This window comes from Carcharhinus amblyrhynchos, chromosome 6, assembly GCF_965287045.1.
Source record: "Carcharhinus amblyrhynchos chromosome 6, sCarAmb.v2.hapA, whole genome shotgun sequence".
NCBI lineage: Eukaryota > Metazoa > Chordata > Chondrichthyes > Carcharhiniformes > Carcharhinidae > Carcharhinus > Carcharhinus amblyrhynchos.
The window spans coordinates 14,373,913-14,389,906 of record NC_137329.1 but is presented as its reverse complement, the minus strand read 5'-3'; the positions used below and the strand labels follow the sequence as shown (position 1 = coordinate 14,389,906).

The following is a 15,994-nucleotide window of genomic DNA, read 5'->3' as shown; positions in this document are numbered from 1 at the left end:
AGATAAGTGGGGAATAAAGCCTTTGATATGAAGCCTCCTAATTTTTTTGTTCCTCTGTGAAAGTAAGTCACTTTAGTTTACACTGCACACAGCTATGTAAACACAACCCAAAATTGGCACAGGAGAGGAATCTGGCCTCTCTTAAGCCAGAAGTGGTGTATTACAGGGCATGTTTCTTTTTATACAATCATGAGACATGGGCCCATCCCTAAATGCCCTTGAGAAGGTGGTGGTACATTGCCTTCTTGAATCACTGCAGTCCACTTGCTGTGGGTTGATCTACAATGCTGTTAGGGAGGGAATTCCAGGATTTTGACCCAGCGACTATGAAGGAACGGCAATATATTTCTAAGTAAAGACAGTGAGTGGCTTGGAGGGGAATTTGCAATTGGTGGTGTTCCCTTTTCCTTCTAGATGGAGGTGGTCATGGGTTTGGAAGGTGCTGTTTAAGGATCTTTGGTGAATTGCTGCAGTGCATCTTGTAGATAGTACACACTGCTGCTACTGAGTGTCAGTGGTGGAGGGATTGAATGCTTGTAGATGTGGTGCCGATCAAGCAGGTCACTTTGTCCTGGATGGTGTCATGTTTCTTGAATGTTGTTGGCGCTGCACCCATTCAGGCATGTGGGGAGTATTCTATCACACTCCTGACTTGTACCATGTAGATGGTGGACAGACCTTGGGGAGTCAGGAGGTGAGTTACTCACTACAGTATTCCTCTGACCTGCTCTTGAAGGAAATTTTTTTTTTGGAAAATTGAAGAAATTTACAGTAACAGTGTGTACAAAGTGTGTTTTTGGTTGGGAATCATTATCACTTATTAAGCTTGCAAAGGATAGGGATGCAGTGCTTGTTCCTATAGTATGGGTATGATTACACATCAGTTGTGCATGAATGCATAGTGGCTGTTACTATTTACTTCTGTGCCCACCACAAGGTGAAATGATAGATGTGAACTCCACAAGGAACGCCATAGCATGAATTATTGAGCAAGTGGAGATAACATCCTTACCCTGCTCATGTTTATCAAAAAGACACAAATGAAACGGGATATGCATTTTGCAGACATCTTCAGTCAACAACAATCTGATGGTAAAACCCATTATAAATACCTGTCCATTGATGTGCTATGCAGCGACAGATCAGCCATGATCTTATTGAATGGCGGGGCAGGCTCGAAGGGCTAGATGGCCTACTCCTGCTCCTATTTCTTATGTTCTTATGTTCTTATGTGAGTTTCAAGTGTTGTGTGTGCCTGTCACAGAATTAATTTATGTTAGTCAGACCGACACAATAGGTAGAAATGTACAGGGATGTAATATCCTAATTATGTTAGGGGTTGTGTGTTTTACACAAAAAGAAAAAGATATAATTTGCACATTTAGGTCGCAGTAGGAGATGCACATCGCCAGCCTTGTAACAGGATTCTTCTGGCATGCGCCGGGAACACAATCACATCTCCCAGAACCAGTGAACAATCGCCGGTCAGACCTCTCGAAACTGGCTGGAAGACAGGTAAGTCATTTCCAACTGTTTTTAAAAGTATTTTAAATACATCTACAATCTAATTATCAGGAACTTTCTGGTCCTGAATGAATCTCCCAACCCACCAGGAGTATTTAATTCCAATGGGGTTTAGACTGGCTCTTCACGTTTGGGGAACTAGCAGGAAATCTCACTGGAATGAAGGGAGGGCAGTCAGGACCCCCTAGGGGGTCAGGTGGCGGGGTGGTGGTGCCACCTGAGCATGGGCACCCTGGTAGTGCCAGCCTGTGCCTCCTGGCATTGCCCAAGTGCCCATGTCCAGAGGGCATCTTGGCACTGCCCATTAGGCATCGGACAGTGCCAAGGGAGAGTGGGGCCTATTGTGGCCAGGGCCTATGGGTAATTGGTGGGGGTGGAGAGGGGTCCTGCTGCCACTGCAGACAAGTATGGTCTGGGATGGAGGGAGGGCAGTGATTGGGGTGGGCTGGGGGGGTGGTGGTGGTCTGCCAGGGTGGGCCTGACTCCAGGGAGGTCTGACTCCAGGGGGAATCAGTGGAGAAGGTCTGCAGGAGTGAGGGGAGTGGGGAGATCGCCACTGCTGGGGAGGGTGGGCTGTAAATTGGGGAACTCCAAGATGGGGGGGGGGGTCAGGGCTGGCCTTAGAATTGCTGTGGGGGCCACAAATGGGCCATCAGAGGGGGGGGGGTCTGGAGAGGCAGCACTGCAGGGGTCCCAGGCCCAATCCAGCAATTGAGTTGACCAGCAAGTGGGGAGTCTGACAGATTGAGACCACTGCGCATGTGCAAAGTTCTAGAAGTGTCAAATTCTGGCGCATTTACAATTCAATTGCTAAATGTTAACGTTTTACTATTAATTTCCTAATGCTTTATCGGAGAATCCCACCCAATATACCATTGCATGGTCCATCCTCCCACTCGCTTGGATTCTCGTGGTGTGTGGGATGGAAGAATTCCCCCCAACATTAAGTTCCATTCCTGCATTGATGACACAGTAAGAAGTCTCACAACACCAGGTTAAAGTCCAACAGGTCTATTTGGTCGCAAAAGGCACTATCTTTTGGGCCTCTGACCCTTCATCCGGTGAGTGGTATGCTCAATTTGTATCTCAAACAGGTTTGTTGGTCATTATCACAGGTGGCGTGGCGGCAAAGTGGTTAGCACTGTTGCCTCACAGCGCTGCAGACCTGGGTTAAATTCTGGCCTCAGAAGTTTGCACATTCTTTCCCCGTGTCTGCGTATGTTTCCTCCGGCTACTCCGGTTTCTTGCCAGTCCAAAGATGTGCAGGTTAGATGCATTTGCCATGATAAATTGCCCCTTAGTATCAGGAAGATTAGCAGGGTAAATGTATGGGGTTATGGGGATAAGGCCCAGATGGGATTGTTGACAGTGCAGACTCACAGCGCTGAATGGCCTCTTTCTGCACTGTAGGAATACTTTGATTGTGAGAGCTTGGAGTGCATGGATTGGTTGCAATGTGTTTTACACACAGTCGTGACTACACTTCAAAGGTTGAATGGCTGTAAGACACTTTGTGTTTTCCTTTAAAACTGATAAAGATGCAATATCAATATATATAAAACAGTGCAAGTTCTTCCCTTTCTGAGCATTTTTTTACTTGAAGTATGGGGAAGTTATGTTGCGTTGGTTAATTCAATGCCTGTTTGCTGCGGTTAATCAACCAGAAGTAGCAGCTCTGACAAAGGGTCATCCAGTCTCAAAACATTAGATCCGAGTAGCCTTCTCCTGCCCCTAGTTTTTTGTTATTTATTAGTGTCACAAGTAGGATTACATTAACATTGCAATGAAGTCACTGTGAAATAGTTTCCATGTTGCTATAGGGAAAGTGGGGGTAGGGAGGATCAGACCATTGAGCTGGATGATCACCCACGATCATAATGAATAGCAGAGCAGGCTAAAAGTGCTGAGTGGGTCTCCTCCCGCTCCTATTTTCTATGTTGTGTCTCTATTCTCTCTCCACACATGCTGTCAGATCTATTGATATAGTCCAGTGTTGTGAATGTAGCAAACCTGTCCAGCTGGCGCCGCTCCACCACGTGCCTTTGCAACCCAGCCCCGCCCCTTTCTCCCCCGCCTCCTCCTCCTCCTCCTCACTGCGCCTGCGCGTAGCCAACCCTCCCCCCGGGAAGGGGCAGGGCCGACAGTGGATCACGCGAGCGCCCCATTGCGTCACGCGCCGCAGCACGTCAGACGCGGCGCGGGAGGTTCCAATTGGTTGAGGAGCCGCCAACGGGGGCTTTGTGACGTCACTGCTCCCCGTTCCCCCCCCCCCGGTGAACGGTTGGCCGCAGTGGCGCGTGCGCAGGAGGCGGCGTATTGGAGTAATGGTGTTTTCTTTGCGTGCGCGTCATTGAGCGGAGGCTTGTTGTGAAGCAGCTGGGCCGCTGCGGTACCGGCTTCCCAAGGGGAGGAAGGCCGGCCTGGGAGAGGAGATGGATCTGTCTGTGTATATATGTGTGTGTGCATCTGCATCCAACTGTTAGCTCACCCAACGCCACTAACTTGCTGATGATCATAACCACACTGTGATGGGGATAGGCGGGGCGGGGAAGACCATCAGTGTGATTGGGAGACCTTCAGTGTGACTGGGAGTCCTCAGGAGGGGCACAGGGAAAGCCACACCCCAGAGTCACCGTATGGATTAAGGGACCATGGAGTTGCGGGGGGGGGGGGAGGGTTCTGGTGACCTTAAGAGTGCTTGTGGTGGGGGGTTGTTACCAACCACGTGTGTGCAGGGTTGGTAGGGCGGGGAGGGTGGTGGTGTCAGTAACCGTTGGAGGGTGGTGGTGTCAGTAACCGTTGTAGGGTTGGGAAGGAGGAGTGTTCACAGCCAAAACATTGCAGGGTGGGTGTTTGCTGCCATAATGTTGGGGTCTGGGGGCTTGTTAGAGACCATAACATTTCAGGTTTGAGGAAGGCTTGCTGATGATTGTGGTGTGGGTGGGGTTTAGTGTATGCACATTGCCCTACTCTTAGGAAGAGCTTAGAAATAAAAGACAAAAGGTGTTTCTTATAAACAGTCAAAATAAGGAACATACCCATAAAATGCAGGAAACCGTGTCAGAATCATCTGTCCAGGCTAGGTTGACTGGCCATGCTAAATTGAATCTTAGTGTCGGGGATTAGCAATATAAATATGTGGAGTTGTGGACTATTGCCTGGGTGGGATTTTTGTTGATGCAAGCTCAATGGGCTGAATGGTCTGCTGCACTATAGGGATTCTATGAATTGTGGAAAATTGGGATTCTCAAGACAGAAGATGTAGATTTATAGCAACAGCAGTGAGGCCATTCAGCCCCTCCAAACTGCACCACTGTTCCTTTAGATTTATAACTCAATCTCAGATTGGCAACTCTGGATGTATTTTAAGAGGTTTTGTGTGGTGATGCTTCCCATCTAGTCAAAATGGCTATCTCCCCCATCTCAATCATGTCCCAATATTTCTTACAATTTATCAACAAGAGGTTGCTAAAAATGATTTTAAAAATATTTATTTTAAATCCACCTAGAGATTTTTCTTCTGTGTTGGCAGTTGTGTTCGTGAGATTTTTTTCAATCCCAGGGACTTCAAGACAATTGTGGAAGTTTGGTAATCCAACCAAAACCCACTTTTGATCCATATCTCTTGATACTTCTGTCCTACAAAAATTGCTTCATCTCAGTCTTGAAAACTGCAATTATTCCCTTGCCTTCTTCAGGGAGAGAGTTCTGTAATTTTTTAATGGTGTTGGGCATTTTAGCATAATTTGCCTCTGCTGTCACTTGGCAACCAAATGTACACCTTCCACCTAAGGATTGAAGCATTCATTTTGTCTAAAATTAGTGAGATTTTAACGTGTCTTAATTTTGTTCTTCATTATGATTTTAGGTAATAGCTTAATTGGGAGTTCTTTTGTCTCAGTCTGGATGTTCTAGATTTGAACACTAGTTCTAAACCTGACTGTGTAATATGAGCTAATACTATACTGCAGTGCCATGTCAAGCGTTCTCATAATTCAGATGAGATGCCAAATGAAGACTCTGCCTGACTATTCAGTTGTATAAGATCCCATGGCACTATTTGAAGAAGGGTGGAAAATGTTCTCACTGACATAGATCAAATTGGCAATTCAGTCTTTTTCATTTTTGTTGCAAGTTGTTTGCCGTTGGGGCAGCACGGTGGCACAGTGCCTCAGAGCCAGGGACCTGGGTTCAATTCCTGGCTGGGTCACTGTGCGGAGTTTGCACATTATCCCCCTGCATGGATTTCCTCCGAATGCTCCGGTTCCCTCCCACATTCCAAAAGAAGTGCTAGTTAGGTGCTTTAGTCATGCTAAATTCTCTCTGTGCACCCGAACAGGCATTGCAGTGTGGTGATTAGGATATTTTCCCAGTAACTTCATTAGTGTTAATGTAAGCCTACTTGTGACACTAATAAATAAATTTACCAATGTAGCAATAATGATTGTGCTTCAGAAGTAATTCATTAGATAGTAAGTACTTTGGGATGTAATTCTAGATTAATATGGTGCCACATTCATGTAGATCATCTTTTACTTTGGGCCTTTAAAATTGCATTTAAATGCAGTGGTACTTGTTGTATGTCACTTGCAAAATAATCCAAACACCTGATTGGAAATTTTCACTCTTTGACTTGGGATGAATAATGATGGCTTATTTATTTCTTAACCATTCTTTGAAACGTTCACAAGAAGTAAATAACCTCGTTTGAAAATTAGTGTGAAAAACTTAAAACATTTCTGTTTCATGTCACTAACTTTATCCAATAAAGTGCATGTAAGCAACCTGAAAAATCTGCACACTGGACAGAATGTTCAGAAAGATTTGCCATAAATGTGGTCTTATCAGTAAGGGAGTTAAAGGTTATGGAGATAAGGTGAGAAAGTGGAATTGAGGATTATCACAACAGATGTCATGCTCTCATTGAATGGTGAGACAGACTCGATGGGCCAAGTGGCCTGCATTTTATGGACTTATAAAATAGTCAAATTTGAGGTTTGTATGAATGACGTGGGGCTGGAGGGGTTGGGGGGAGGTGGCATTTGTTTAGTACAAGTCATGGATGTTAATTTTTGATGACCCTAATATCAAACAGTAGATATTGTCATATTTTAAGAATTTCTTTGGGAATTAAGATTATATAAATTAATACAGGTACCTAATACTGACCTGCAAACTTAAGCAAAAGATCAATAATTTTTTTAATTCTGTTTGTGCCATATTTTATATCCTTTGAATAGTGTTTAGTCTTTGAACAAAGTAATGATTGTTATTTAACAAAATGGTCAGGAGAACACATATAACAATAGAAATTGGTGTTTATTTATGCAATTCAAATTTCCATTGTAAGAAGTCTCACAACACCAGGTTAAAGTCCAACAGGTTTATTTGATAGCACAAGTTCTCGGAGCACTGCTCCTTCATCTGGTGAATGGTAAAGGAGCAGCACTCCGAAGGTTTGTGATTCGAAATAAAGCTGTTGGATTTTGACCTGGTGTTGTGCGATTTCTTGCCGTGCCCATCCCAGTTCAACACTGGCATCTCCACATCATAATTTCCATTCTCCAGTGTTTAAAAAAAATTTCTAGCAATGCTTTAACCTGAGGAGTTGTTGCATGCAATAAATCTGGTCCCTTAGATACGAGGGAAATGTAATGAACGCACAAGTTGTTTTCCTTTTCTGTCTTCTGAATTCCCAGTTGGGAAAATCATTGTTAGTGATTTCAGGTGACAAGCATTGTTGCATTGTTGTTGTATAGAATGTAAATGTCCAAATAACCTTGACGTAGAATCATAGAAGACTAAAGATGCAGAAAGAGGCTGTTCAGCCCATCGTGCCTGTGCTGGAAGCCTGTTCAGTTATTGCTATGCTGACCGGGAATGTTTGTTACCCCCGATCTGCAGATAGTGATATCAGAATGGTTAATCTTAGATAGCAATGCCACTGCTTGCAAGTAGCTGCTCAAGTCACATGCCATCCTGACTTGGAACTTGCATCATCATTCCTTCGCTGTCACCAGGTCAAAATCCTGGAACTTCCTACTTAATAGCACTGTGGCGCGTCTATGCCACAAGGCTGTAGTGATCTAAGGCAGTTAGGGAAGTGGAATTACTGCTGGCACAGCCAGTGATGCTCATATCCTTAGAACAAATAGGAAAAAACAATGTCTGGAAGATTTCTGTGTGAGTAATTGACTGAGGCTATAAATTTATTGACGTCAGCATTTTATATTTTGTTTGTGGACATTAACAGAATGTCAGTTTCCTTTCTCTATGCTTCGGATTATATTTTCTTCATTGCCAACACTTCATGCAGTGTACATAGTCACCCTAACAGGATACTATAATGAGTTGAATGAACCCCTCAGTGCTGTTAATATTGAGTTTGTGGTTTGCAATATTTATAGGCAAGGTTTGTTGGTAGCACGTTGAATGTAAAACTTGTAACAGTCTCTAATTTGGACCTTTGCTCAAGACCTGTGCACTGAGTGTGATATAGAATCTTACTTCACAGTCCATCATTTGTAACATTGGTCCTCATGTAACTTCTGTGGGAGTCCCTTTTTCCTGTTCCAATAGCTTTTAAGTTTTTCCTTTTTAAATTGTGATCCAATGACCTTCTGAAAGTTGTTGGCGGCAATTGGCAATTCTGAAGTGGAGGCCGCTTAGTGGGCTCCCGGCTGAGCGCCACAACCTCCACAAGTCGCCAGCAGCCAGATTTCCAGCGCTGTCAGCTCCGTACCAGAAATTGGTGCAGATAACTTATTTAAATTCTAATTTGAAAGTATTTTACACACCATTCGTGGCCCTGGGACTGACATCTCTGGGCCTGCGAGTCTCTCTCCTCTTCTTCTTCTCCCCCCCCCCCCCCCACCCCACCCAACATGTCTCTGCCAGGATCAAGGTGGCTCAGGCTAGGCTGGGGGGAGGTTGAGGCTGGCCTGGACATGTTTGTGGGGGGAGGGTGGGTGGGGGTCTGTGCACCAGTGATGCAAGGGTTGCGGGGCTGGCCAGCAATCGGGAGGCTGGCAGTGCATGGCTACAGTGCAGTTGTGTGATTGGTGCATGTACAGTGCCTACTCAGCACTATGCTGCCAGCCTCTCTAGAGGAAATAGGCTCCCCACCTATTGATTTTTCACATGAATCACACTCATGCATTCTGTGATGCACAGAGTGTAGGAGATTCATTTTGAAACTCATAATGAGAAAACCAGCAGGATTAACTCCAGTTTTTATGCAACTTTGACACTTAACATTCTTTTGGGAGAATTGCGCCCCCCCCCCCCCACCCCCCCTGTTGAATTTGCTTCCACCACCTTTTTAGGAACGCAATCTAGACCATCGTAACTCACTGAGTAAAAAGTGACTGGCTTCCAAGCCCAAGCAACAAGTTCTTGTATCAACGGTATTGTATTAGATGAAGCATAGAACCTCATTCCTTCCCATTTTTATTGCGGTTGGAGATACGTTTACATAAAAAATCTTTGTTTTTTTTCCCTCTTTTAACCTAATCTTTCTTTACCTCTAATTACTTTTCTTTCTGCACTTGATTTGAAATTAAATTCTCCATTCTGGGTTATACTTCCTTGTTGAGACCTTCCACTGATGATTTCACAATTCTTCAATCTGGTTAGTTAAAGAGACCATAGAAAATAGGAACAGAAGTAGGCTATTCACTGCTTGAGCCCGCTCCACCTTTTATTAAGCTCGTGGCCGATCTAACACTCTCAACATCCACATTCCTGCCTTATCTCCATAGCTCTTAATTCCCTTAGTGATGAAATATCGACCCCGGCCTTGAAAATGTTGAAGGACTCAGCCTCCACAACTCCCTGGAGGAAAGAATTCCAAAGATTCATAGAATCATAAAGGTTTACAGCATGGTAATAGGCCATTTGGCACAACTTATCCATGCTGCCCCTTTTATAACCCCTAAGCTAGTCCCAATTGCCTGCGTTTGGCCCATTCCCCTCTATATCATCTTACCCATGTAACTGTCTAAACACTTTTTAAAAGACAAAATTGTACCCGTCTCTTCTACTACCTCTGACAGCTTGTTCCAGTTGCTCACCACCCTCTGTGAAAAAATTGCCCCTCTGGACCCTTTGAAATTTCTTCAGTGTCATTTAAATCTAAGCCGTCTGGTTTTAGACTCCTCTACTTGTGGGAAAAGATATTGATTTGTTATTTTATAGACCTCTATAAGATCATCACTAAAGCTCCTACACCCCAGAGAAAAAAGTCCTACTCTATCCAGCCTCTCCTTATGACTCAAATCATAAGTCCTGGTAGCATTCACTACTCCTTGAAAGAAGAAGTTTGTTCTCAACTCCATCTTCCATGAGTATCCCCTTTTTCTGCAACCATGCCCTCTGGTCCTACATTTTTCCATTAGTAGAAACGTCCTTCCAACATTTACCTAGCCTGTTTAATCTTTCCCCATATGGAAATCCCTCTAAACGTGGGCTCATCCTAGTAAACTTTCTTTGTACTGCCTCCAATGATAACACATCTTTCCTTAAATAAGGGGACCAAAACTGTACACAGTATTCTAAATGTGATCTCATGAGTACATGTGCAGCAACACCTCTTTACTTTTATACTCCAGCCCCTTGAAATAAAAGCCAGCATTCACTTTGCCTTTCCTATTACCTTTTGTATCTAGTGTACTGGCTTTTTGGGTTTCTTGAACAAGGACCCTTGGGTCCCTTTGTGCTACAGCTTTCTGTAGTCTCTACATTTAAATGATAATCCGCCTTCTCATTTTCTTCCAAAATGAACAATTTCACATTTCCCCCATTGAATTCCTGTTTTGAATTTTCAGCCCACATGCTTAACTTGTCGTATCGCTCTAAACTGTTTATATCTTACAATTTGCCTTCCTTCCCACCTTTGTATCATGCGCAGATTTGGCCACAGTACAATGTTCGTCCAAATCAGTAATACATATTGTGAAGAGCTGCGGTCCCAACAACGATCTCTGTGGCACTCCGCTGATTACTGCACTCCAGACCCCTCTATTGCGACTGCTTCCTGTTAAAATTTCTAAGGTTTCTTTATTAGTGTTACAAGTATGCTTACGTTAACACTGAAATGAAATTACTGTGAAAATCCTCTACTCACCAAATTCTGGCACCTTTGGTACACTGAGGGAGAATTTTAGTACGGCCAGTGCACCTAACCAGCTCCTCTTTTGAAACCAGAACACCGGGAGGAAACCCATGCAGACATGGGAATCAAACCCAGGTCCCTGGCATTTTGAAGCACTAGTGCTAACCACTGTTAGTGGCCGATCTTCAATCCATGCCAGAATGTTACCTGCAACAAATGTACAAAGTTGCCTGCCTGGTCACTCAGATCCCCGATGCCTTGAAAAGAACACCAAATGGTTTCCATCTCTCTTAGCATGCTGCCCTGCAAAATATCATGGAGATTAAACATGAGAAATCTAATGAATTGTGGTACCATTCATTGACTGCAGTGGTGGGACCAATGCATTCATTTTCGTGGCCATAAAGCAACGTGGAGTTCTGGCTGTCTTTAAATATAAATTTCTTAATGGGATGTGAGCATTGCTGGCAAGGCCAGAATTTATTGTTCATCTTGAATCATCCTCGAAGGTGGTGTTGAGATGCCTTCTTAAACCACTGTGTCCCATGAGTTGCAAGAACACCCACAGTGCTGTTTGAAAAGTAGTTCTAATATTTTGACCCAACAGCAGTGAAAGAACAGCGATATAATCCTGAATCAAGATGATTTGTGGCTTGGTATTCCCATGCACCTGCAGTACTTGTCCTTCTAATGTGATTGAGGCTGCAGGTTTGGAAATCAAATCAAAGGAGGTTACAACTTCTTTGCTTCACTGCTATTTATGAAGAGAATAGATAAGATAGAAGCAGGGAGGTTGTTTCCCCTGGCAGGTGAAACTAGAACTAAGGGGCATGGCCTCAAAATAAGGGGCAGCAGATTTAGGACTGAGCTAAGGAGAAACTCCTTTGTCCAAGGGGTTGTGAATCTGTGGAATTCCCTGCCCAGTGAAGCACTGAATGTTTTTAAGGCAAGATAGGTAAAAAGATAGACAAGATAAATAGGAAAGGAATTAATGGTTATGGTGAGCGGGTGGGTAACTATAGCTGAGTCCACGAACAGATCAGCCATGATCTTATTGAATGGTGGAGCAGGCTCAAGAGGCTAGAACACCTACTCCTCCTAGTTCTTATTTAGGCATTGGAATTTGGAGCATTTTTTCTGTGTGGTTTTTGATTTGTCAAATGGTGATTGAGCTTCTGAGTGCATATTTTGTCGTTAACAACTGAGATTTATGTGACTCTTTCCCATTTGTTAAACTACTCCAATTTATCCTTGTAGGAAGTGATACTTGATAGAAATATGGACTCAGATCAGCCCGAGGAGATGCAGACAGTAACTCTGAGGGAACTAACTAAAGACAGTAGTACTCCTCAGCAAAGCAGTGGTGAAAATGTTAATGTATGTAAGTAAATCTTGATTTTGGAGAATTGCTGTGTCAATCAGAGCCTTTTTAAATTTCATTACGTTTTTAAAAAAAAATTAACGGATGACATCTTTACCTTTAGTTAATTTGTTGTTGATGACAATCCTGAAGATTACTTCCTTCTTTCTCAAACGGTTCCTAAATGTGAAGGGTTTTTTTTGGTTTATCTTAGTCTGTGAAGACTGCCAGGAGTATTTTGTGGATGGCTGTGTTGTCCATGGGAAACCGGTGTTTGTCACGGACACACCCGTTGAGATTGACACCCCTTTGAGAGCATTTTACACCATTCCTTATGGCCTTGCCGTGGGACCATCAGGCAATCAAGATGGAGGGCTTGGAGTATGGTGCACTGCGAAGGTCATACCCAAAGGTGTGATGTTTGGGCCGTATGAAGGCCGGATTGCAGTTGAACAAGATTCTACGGAAAAACTATATTCCCAGATGGTATGTATCGTTAAAATCAATAGTAGTACATGGTGGAGTGATGATATAACAGCTTGTCTTTTATCTTTAGCAAGTTTATTCTTCATACAGCTCAAAAGAGTTAAAAACACCTTATGGTTGCCCCAACCCCAGCTGTTCCAACGCAGTCCATGTGCACTCTTTTGGAGGTTGAGCCAATGATCATCAGCATTCTTTAACAATACAATTGTCTTAACACTGTAATTACCAAAGCATGCAGTTGTTGATAAGTTCACATGCATAGCTTATTTCTTGTCACTTTTTTACTACTGCTAATTCCCCATCTCCCTCCCATTGAATCTATTCATTACCGGATGGGCATTATGATGGCCATTTTATTCAGCAGCAGCTAGTATGCAATAAACTGAAAACAACACCGCCAGGGATCCGGCTTGGGTCACTGTTCTCCCCATGTCTGTGTAGGTTTCCTCCCACAGTCTGAAAGACTTGTTAGTTACGTGCATTGGCCACGCTAAATTCTCCCTCAGTGTACGCAAACAGGCGCCAGAGTGTGGCAACTAGGGGATTTTCACAGTAACTTCATTGCAGTGTTAATGTAAACCTTACTTGTGACTAATAAAGTTAAACATGAAGTGTAATTGGCAGTTAGACATTGCTTTTGATGTTGAATCTATTTTGATATTGTTGTTACATGCTGTGGTTCTACAATTCAGCTAGAGACTTGTCCACTGTAGGAATTCCAATCCTGCTCATTGTAAGAAGTTCCTGTTAGATGACATGTTTCTCAAAGCATATCAGTACAAGTAGATCAGTACAAAAAAGTTTTAAATTCACAGGTACAGGAGAGAAATTTTGTCAAACCGGGTGCCTTTGATGAATCTAAATGCAATTGGATGAGGTGAGTTAACAGTCAATCTCTTTTATTATGCAGTGTATTTAATGCTTTGTTTTACAGTTATAATTTTCTGTTTATTGTCCACCAAATAATATTGATATCCCCGAAAGTACACTCTCCATTTTGAGATCTCTGGTTTTATTGTTTAGGCGAATATATGCATTGACTTCACTCAGTAACTATTGCAATTTACTGGTTTACGCTGCTTTTCAATGAAACTTTACAAAGAAGCTATTTAACTTAGCCTGTATATTCTGCTAAGTTTAATAAATATTCCTCAGGATATTTTTCTTCCCTCCTGTCCAAGATGTTAATTTCTTGATGGATGGTACCTGTAATTAACATGCAAATATTGAAAGTAGTGTGTCTGCAAATTTGAGTTACGGGAACCAGTCACACCTCAACTCAAACCTATTCTCACCCAAAGCACGCACGCACGCACCTTTTCAGGAGTGCCTAGAAAACAGATCAGTGGCAACCTTGGTAACTTTCTTTTCTCTAATTGTGGAGATACTGAGACCGATTGTAGTACCCCACAGATGCCCCTGATTAGATCAGTGAACTCAGCATGGGCCAAAGATGCAATCTTTACAAGTTTGACGGCTCATCTGCTCTGGAGTCTTTAAAGAAGAAAATAGCAACATTATTTAATTAACAAAAAATAATTTCTAACTTTTGAATGGCACATAATTGAAGTTCATACCTCACGCATTTCCACTCAGCAAATTGGCCGGACAATAGTTGAGAGTAAGATTGGTGCACCCTCACCATAAGGAATGACATTGGCATTGCTGACAGGTCACAATTTATTGCCTATCCCTAGTTGCTTGAGGGCTTTTGAGAGTCAACCACATTACGGTAGCTCTGGAGTCACATGTGGGCCAGACTGGGTAAGGACAGCAGATTTCCTTCCCTAAAGGAAATTAGTGAGCCACATGGGTTTTTCCGACGGTGGTTTCATGGTCATCAGTAGGTTCTTAATTCCGGACTTTGATTTATTGAATTCAAATTCCACCACTTGTCATGGCAAGGTTTGAACGTTAGCTGATTTTCTTCATTAATAGTCTAGCGATAATACCACTAAGCCATCACCTCCCCCTCTGTGCTCCTCTTAACGTAATTCCTGGCACCAGCCTGTGACCAAGCTGTAGCATCAGCTGCAGTTTTTTTAAAAAGCAACATTTTGACCCAGAACCAGACCAGTACGCTCAGCACTACGACTGTACTTTGGTCTTATCATGCTTCGTAAGTTATATAACTTCTATAAATAGGAAAAGAGAAACAGGTTAGTGAAGACAAGAGTAGTCCCTTGTGATCAGAAACTAGGGAAATTTATAATGGGGAACAAATGGCAAAAGAATTGAACACTCGCCTTGGTTCTGTCTTCACAAAAGAGGGCACAGTTAACCTCCCAGAAATTTTAGGAAATCAAGAGTCTAGTGAGAGGGCAGAATTGAAGGAAGTATTAGTAAGAAAATGATGCTGGGGATATTAATGGTGTTAAAGGCTGACAAGCTCCAGGGCCCAATAATCTATATCCTAGAGTATTAAAACATGTGGCACTGGGAATATAGAATGCATTGGTGGTCATCTTCCAAAATTCTATAGACTCTGGAGCAGTCCCTTCAGCTAAAAGGATGGCAAGTGTAACCCCACCATTTAAAAAGGGAGACATAGGGAAAAGGGGAGAATTACAGATTAGTTAACTGGACATCAGTGGAGAAAATGCTAGAGTCTATTGTAAAAAATGTGATAGAATATTGGGAAAGCATTAATATGATTGGACAAAGCCAGCATGAGTTTGTGAAAGACAAATCATTCTTCACAAACCTCCTGGAGTTTTTGTGAGGATGTAACTAGTAGAATAGATAAAGGAGAACCAGTGGATGTGATATATTTGGCCATCTGAATTCTTTTGATAACCTCCCTCATAGGAGGTTACTGGGCAAAATTAAAGCACGTGGGATGGGGGTAATGAATTAATATGGATTGAAAATTGATGACAGACAGGAAACAGAGTCGCAAATTTTTTTCTGAATGGCAGGCAGTAACTAATGAGGTGCAGCAGGAATAGTGCTTGGGCCCCAGCTGTTCACAATATAACACAACGGCAGATGCAGTCCAATGTAGCTAAATGTGAAGTTATAGACATTGGTGTGAAAAACACAAAGGAAGAATATTACTTGAGTGATGATATATTGGGAAGTATGAATGTACAAAGGGTTCTGGGTGTTCTTGTACACCAGTCAATAAAATTGGAGAGATAAGTGCAACAAACAATTAGGAAGGCTAATTGTATGCTGGCCTTCATCACAATAGGATTTGAGTTCAGAAGTTGAGATGTCTTATTGTAGTTAGACAGGGCCTTGGTGAGACCGCACCTGGAATATTGTGTGCAGTTTTGGTCCCCCTGTCTATGAAAGGGTGTGTAAGGTGCAGCGGAGCTTTACTAGGCTGATACTAGGGTTGGTGGGAATGTCTTACGAGGAGAGATTGGTTTGACTACTCCCGCATTCACGAGAGTTTAGAAAGATGAGAGGAATGTAATGAGGCGGGTAGAATTAGGGACCTTGTGGTGAAGGATCCTCTTGGGGAGAGTGATCATTGTATGGTGGAGTTTCTGGTGCAGATGGAGGAG

The 15,994-nt window shown here is 43.0% G+C and overlaps 1 protein-coding gene across 1 annotated transcript in view; it reads left to right on the top strand.

Moving 5' to 3' along the window:
* The first annotated feature begins 3,874 nt into the window (after positions 1-3,874).
* Positions 3,875-15,994, top strand: part of LOC145343706 (uncharacterized) — a 35,045-nt gene continuing 22,925 nt past the window's right edge. The window contains exons 1-4 of the mRNA XM_080189924.1: positions 3,875-3,978; positions 11,894-12,017; positions 12,211-12,482; positions 13,298-13,359. Of these exons, the coding sequence (XP_080046050.1) occupies positions 11,915-12,017; positions 12,211-12,482; positions 13,298-13,359 (437 nt within the window). The 5' untranslated portion in view covers positions 3,875-3,978; positions 11,894-11,914. The remainder of the gene's footprint in view (positions 3,979-11,893; positions 12,018-12,210; positions 12,483-13,297; positions 13,360-15,994) is intronic.